The 7,171-nt window shown below is 41.4% G+C and overlaps 1 protein-coding gene across 1 annotated transcript in view; it reads right to left on the bottom strand.

Moving 5' to 3' along the window:
- Window positions 1-801, bottom strand: part of LOC121390046 — a 111,539-nt gene extending 110,738 nt beyond the window's left edge. Inside the window, exon 1 of the mRNA XM_041521754.1 lies at window positions 699-801. Within this exon, the coding sequence (XP_041377688.1) occupies window positions 699-732 (34 nt within the window). The 5' untranslated portion in view covers window positions 733-801. The remainder of the gene's footprint in view (window positions 1-698) is intronic.
- Window positions 802-7,171: the final 6,370 nt, after the last annotated feature.

Here is a 7,171-nt window from a genome sequence, read left to right as displayed (position 1 = left end):
CTCAAAATCTGTGTGGTCCTTAACCATATGTCTGACGCCATATAACCGTAAATAAAATGTGTTGAGTGCGTCGTTAAATAAAACATTTCTTTCTTTTTTGCACAATGAGATTGCGAAATTGCGAGAATTGAGTGAATCAGGTCCCAGATTTATGGATGTGCTTACGTGCAGACTTTCTGCTTTTCCTCGGGGTCAAGGTTACCAATATCGGACATACGCAAAGGTCTTCTAATTATCCGACTGCAAATCAACATTCGCTGGTCAAAATTTCCCTGGCATTCTCCTTTAACCGAGATTCATTCTTCTACCAAGAAAATTTATTCTCTCTCTCTCTCTCTCTCTCTCTCTCTCTCTCTCTCTCTCTCTCTCTCTCTCTCTCTCTCTCTCTCTCTCTCTCTCTCTCTCTCTCTCTCTCTCGCGAAATCCAACTAGAGGGCTTACCACTGATTAATTTTTCAGGAGGTCGACCACTTACAATTTTCTTTTCTGGTACACAAGACTCAGTATAATGAGTGATCGCCTCCTGAACTTTAAAATACCAACTGCTCCCCCCCCCCCCCCCCCCCCCCCCCCCGCTATCTACGGTCTGGAACAATACTGGTATTTAATTGTGTTTTTTTTAAATCTGATATTAGCCATGACTGTAACGCCCATCATCGAGAAAACACCCAATGTTATAATGAAATACTGATACTCACCGCAAACAGCCAAAATCAAAACAAACAGAAGCATTGTCCTTGTTGGGTCCGAATAAAACCAATGTGTCCGTCCACTGAACTTGAATCAATTATATACACATACACGCCTACATATAATGTGTCTATATTTAATTTGGATTGTTAGCATTTTGTCCAGTTAATTATATCCATTCTGGCGATTTATGTCAGTTAGGTCAGAGAACGAGAATTTTGAGTTGTTTCACATTAGAAGCTTTTATTCCGGGTTTCTTTCTCTTAGTAAAGTATAATAAAGTATGGTGTGCCCAGACACTGGATTTAGATTTTACTATGGAGGTATTACAGATTTACAAAAATATACTCAGCGCCACTATTGAAGGGTCACTCATGTTGTCAGTACTACACCTGTTAACGATGCCCGTCCAACACACTAATTATGAAATAAGGAATGTATGGCCTTCGTAGATTAGGCCCAGAGCATTTGGATTTCAATATGAGTATTGATACTTCCGGTTAAAGGCCACAACAAAATGGTAAACGTTATGCAAACACATGTACCTTCTATCACCCCAACAAATGGGTTGTCTCAACACACGCATGTCTGAAATTCTGTTTGTTGTGCCCGTGCAATGCGTTCTCACCATGTTTAATTCACCAAGCCACAGAAAAATACCACCAAACAATCTCATCCCCAAAGCAAAGACATAGTGCATATAAAATTAAACATTCATTAATTCATAAAATACCCATTGCTACTATTATCGTGCTTATAGTTTTTAAAGCTAGTTTTATTTAACGACACCACTAGTGCACACTGACTAATTCATCCTCGGCTATTGAATTTCATTTGGGTACATTTGACATAATATAGTCTATGGGGAAACACTCTGTATTTCTCCATTAGCCGCAAGGGGTCCTTTATATGCACGTTCCCACACACAGGACAGCACATACTACGGTATTTGATATACTTTTTCTTTTTCTTTTTTAAAATTTTATTCTGTCTATTGCAGATAACGAAGATCAACAACAGGGACTTATGGCAGCCCTACGCCTCACAATCAGGTAAGTATTCGAATTCGAGAGTCTATACGCGTTTTTAAACAAAATCTTTCGCTGATATTTGATATACCAGTCGTAGGGTGCTGGTTGAATCGGGGGAAAGCCCAGTCAGATAATGGATCCACTGAGGGGATTTGATCCTACGGTCCAAGCACCTCAGCGATTGTTTTACCGACTGAGCTAGATCCAGCGAAGTCTTGTAATTTAAGTTGGGCGGGACGTAACCCAGTGATAAAGCGTCCGCCCGATGCGCTGTCGGTCTAGGATCGATCCCCACCGGTGGGCCCATTGAGCTATTTCTCGTTCCAGCCAGTGCACCATGACTGGTATATCAGAGCCGTGGTATGTGCTGTCCTGTATGTGTGATGGTGCATATAAAATACCCCATGCTACTAATGGAAAAATGTAGCGGGTTTCCTCTCTAAGACTACATATATATCAAAATTGCCAAATGTTTGACAACCAATAGCTGATGATTAATAATTCAGGGTGCTCTAGTGGTGTCGTGAGAAAGAGAGAAAGAGAGAGAGAGAGAGAGAGAGAGAGAGAGAGGAGTGTGTGTGTGTGTGTGTGTGTGTGTGTGTGTGTGTGTGTGTGTGTGTGTGTGTGTGTGTATGTGTGTGTGTGTCGTATCTGACTTGGCCTTGACCGGCAATTACTGGCACTAATTTCGAAATAAGACTTAATTTTGTGACCTTTAAAAATAAGTGCATATAGGACACTTATAAATGGTCTCCATTATCCGTAGATGCTTATCTACAGAACAAAACAGAAATATGCGCCCTTTCCCACACTTTATTAAAGGATGGTCGCAACCGATTTGTCATTTATTATTAATATACGAAGCCTCCACCCTCGCCTTTCAGTCGAAAAAGTTTATTTTGTTTAACGACACCTCTAGAGCACATCGGCTATTGGATGTGAAACATTTGGTAATTCTGACACGTAGTCATCAGAGGTAACCCGCTACATTTTGTTCTAATGCAGCTAAGGATCGGTTATATTTACTTTCCCTCAGACAGGAAAGCACATACCACGGCCTTTGACCAGTTGTGGTGCATTGGTTGGAACGAGAAAAACCACCAGTCAGTTGAATGGATCCACCGAGGTGCTTTAATGCCGTGACGCAAGCACCTCAAGCGAGCACTCAAACGACTGAGCTAAATCCCTCCCCTTTCAGTTGAGAAGCTATTAATAGCGATCTTATTATGAAGTGCTTTGAATGTCTTAAAACTATGACGATAAATCCCATTCATTTCATTTCAACTTATTTTCGTGCTTATATCCAGTTAAGGTTCAAGCACGCTGCCTTGGGCACACACCTCAACTATCTGGACTGTTTTTCCAGGGCAATGGGTTAGTTGTTGGTCGTTAATGAAAGAAAAGAGAGTGTAGTGGCCGTACACCTAAAAAACCCATTGAGTCGATATTTCATTTCAACTTATTTTCGTGTTTATATCCAATTAAGGTTCAAGCACTCTGTCCTGGGCACACACATCAGCTATCTGTGCTGTCTGTCCAGGACAGTGGGTTAGTTGTTAGTCGTTTAGTGGTTAATGGTTAGTGAGAACTCTGGGTCGTGGAAGACAGCTTACCACTGAATGACAAGTTTTATTCTTGGTTGTTTTTTTTGGGTTTTTTATTATTTTTTTAATTTTCTAATTATAATAAACAGTATGTTGATTGATATATCTCAATACATCATATATCTGGAACAGCACTATACTTGGATATAAGTACGAAAATAAGTTGAAATGAAATGGAAAAAGTAGCCTAAATACGAAAGATCCGTTGTTAATTTAATACAGTTAACATGCTTGAATAGAATAATCATTTATAGAATAAATAGTGAATTAACATTCGTATCACCTGGTTACTAAACCATTGGCAATCAACATTTCATTACTGCCGATTAGATGCAGTCCGTTTGTATTCTATATCTTGTTCCAGCAAAATGGTGGAGGTTTTTTTTTTGTGTGTGTGTGTGTGTGTGTGTGTGTGTGTGTGTGCGTGTGTGCGCGTGTGCGCGTGCGTTTCTTTGTTTTAGGGGTTGAGGGTTGGAGTTAGTCTCCCCACCATAATTGCAGGTTGGTTGGACTTTCTTGGTCTTTTTGTGACTGCAGCCTCATCTCCCCTTTCGCTCCAACTTCTAAGTGAGTAAATATGAAAGTAGGCTAGCCTGCTACTCTTTAGAATGGCTGTGGGGTGGAAATGATCTTTCTACTCACTACTTACTTTCGAAAATCTATAAATTTCATACTGCCGACCTATCAAATTCATTCACCTTCATTTTATTTTCAATATAAAGTAAACCATGGACGTCACTTGGTGGAGGGCGGGGGCGGGGAGGGGGTATGCCCCCCCCTCCCTAAAACATTTTTAGAAAATAATATCGTATTGGTCGGAATATAATACATACATTTTGTGGCACTGTATACTCTACAAGGAAGATTAATTAATTTATCAGGACCGACGACACCCCCCCCCCCCCCCCACCCCGATACACACACATCCACAATATACAAAAACTAAATTACATTCGCCTAAACCCAGCATCGATCAGTCTTAAGAATATAAAGAGAAGTCCAACAGATCTTGGGGGAGTAATTCTCCCTCAGCCCAACTAGCTCTCTCTTTCTTTATATCTGTCTCTCTTTGTTTCTATCTTTCCCTCCCCCCTCTCTCTCTCCCTCCCTGCCTCTCTCTTTCTCTCGCTCTCTTCCCCCCCCTCTCTCTCTCTGTGTGTGTGTGTGTGTGTCTCTCTCTCTCTCTCTCTCTCTCTCTCTCTCTCTCTCTCTCTCTCTCTCTCTCTCTCTCTCTCTCTCTCTCTCTCTCTCTCTCTCTCTCTGGATACATGTCGAAATAACAGTAACGCGTATTATACGGTATGTTACATATCGAGTAGTAAATATTTAAAAATATATATCGTCCTAGATGTGTTGTTGAACAGATGTTCCTTGCCTTTCCATTTGTCGATAAAACATTTTTTACACCAAATACAAGATATTCATCATAATTAGGTCATAAATGAATGCTCACAGGGTTTTTTTAAAGTTTATTTTTTAACGACACCACTAGAGCACATTGATTTATTAATCATCGGCTATTTCATGTCAAACATTTGGTAATTTCGAAGAGAAGAAACCCGCTACATTTTTTCCATTAGTAGCTAGGGATCTTTGATATGCACGATCCCACAGACAGGACAGTACATACCAAGGTCTTTTTATAGACCAGTCGTGGTGCACTGGCTGGAACGAGAAATAGCCCAATGGGCCCACCGACGGGGATCGATCCTAGACCGACCTCGCATCAAGCGAGCGCTTTACCACTGGGCTACGACTCGCCCCGACTGCTTATAAAGATGTATGACTAACTTGTGTCAAAATACGATATAAGAAATGTTGACCAAGAAACTTTTACATAATCAGTCCGAAAACAAAATCATTTTACCTTCGCCCCTATATGCGTGCTCAGGTTTTTTGGTTTATTCCACGCCTTGAAATATTTAGGGCGGGATCTAAGCAAATTTAAGTCGGTAGTGCGCTCGATTGAGGTGCATGCTTCGCAGGATCGATCCACCTCAGTGGATCCATTACAGTGTCGTAGGAAGGTGCAAAAATATACATAAATAAACAATCGCTGCTGCTACTGGACCAAGAAAGATCTTGCCCCCCTCCCCAGCCCCCACCCCCGCTTCTTACTCCTATGCATTATCTAATTGGGCTTTTCCCGTCCCAATCAGTGCCCCACAAAAGGTCATGGTATGTGCAGTCCTGCCTGTTCGTATTAAAGAATCGCAAATGGGATAAAACAGCGGGTTTCCTCTTAAGACTGTGTCAGTAATTACAAAATCTTTGACATCTAATAGCCAATGCATTCTCCAGAGTGCTACTTGTAGCTTTCACGTTAAGAGAGCTAGATGAACAGCTGCACAGGTATCACGCGATCTAACGTGGTACCTGTCCCAATGTCTGTCTAGACCGAAAGCACACCGGGTCTGGCGACTCTAGCAAAGACGACTTATGTATGTCTGGTGTATTTTGACGTCTGGGTCTGTACCTGTTACCCACCCATCCCCCACCCCCATAATATAAACCATCGCTGCTGCCACAGAATCATTGTGTGTGTGTGTTTGTGTGTGTGTATGTGTGTGTGTGTGTGTGTGTGTGTATATATATATATATATATATATATATATATACACACACACACACACACACACACACACACACACACACACACACACTCGGGCTACCTATGCATTAATAAATAACCTAATGCTTTAAACCTGTCCTTGAAACATTCACGTGTTGACAGGGCTGAGTCAGGTAGTATTTTATCTGTGCATTAATTACCTTCCAACTAACCAGCAAGCATAATTAGGATTATTCTGATCACCTCAACATTGAGTTGGAGGAGAGCCGGGAGGGGACGGGTGTGTGTGTGTGTGTGTGTGTGTCCGTGCAACTAGTTCTTTTTTACTAATTATATCTCTTTACACATGGACAACTCATTATCATGTGTTTCTCGCTAGAGCCAGTGCACCACAACTGGTATATCAAAGGCCGTGGTATGTGCTATCCTATCCTGTCTATGGGATGGTGCATATAAAAGATCCCTTGCTGCTAGTCGAAAAGAGTAGCCCATGATGTGACAGTGGATTTTTTCTCTCAATATATATGTGTAGTCCTTAACCATATAATAGCGATATAACCGTAAATAAATTGTGTTGAGTGCGTCGTTAAATAACATTTCCTTCCTTCCTTCTTCATCATCATGCAAAACGAGGACGCATAATCGCAACACATCTAAGGTACACACACATGTGTACACACACACGTGTATACATGATCTGCATACTCGTGTACACAAATACACGTGTATACCGTGTACACACGTGTACACACGGGTGCACACACACACGTGTACGCATACACATACACGTGAATAAACACGCTGAACACATATATAATGTATATGCATTACACGTACACATCACACATACACAAATCAAACACATCCACAAACACACACGCACAGAGAGAGAGAGAGAGAGAGAGAGAGAGAGAGAGAGAGAGAGAGAGAGAGAGAGAGAGAGAGAGAGAGAGAGAGAGAGAGACGGAGAGAGAGAGAGAGAGAGAGAGAGAGAGAGAGAGAGAGAGAGAGAGAGAGAGAGAGAGAGAGAGAGAGAGAGAGAGAGAGAGAGAGAGAGAGAGAGAGAGAGAGGGAGAGAGAGAAACACACACATGCACACTAACACACAAAGACACACACTAACATACTAAAACAAACAGGCACACACGCACACACGCACACAAACACAAACAATGTCATACACAAACACATGTACATGGATACCAAAGCTAAAAGTTAGTTTGTTTTGTTTAACAACACCACATCGGTTTATTAATCAAATGGCTATTGTATGT

This window comes from Gigantopelta aegis, chromosome 15, assembly GCF_016097555.1.
Source record: "Gigantopelta aegis isolate Gae_Host chromosome 15, Gae_host_genome, whole genome shotgun sequence".
Taxonomy (NCBI): Eukaryota; Metazoa; Mollusca; class Gastropoda; order Neomphalida; family Peltospiridae; genus Gigantopelta; species Gigantopelta aegis.
This window is presented reverse-complemented; position numbering and strand designations above follow the sequence as displayed.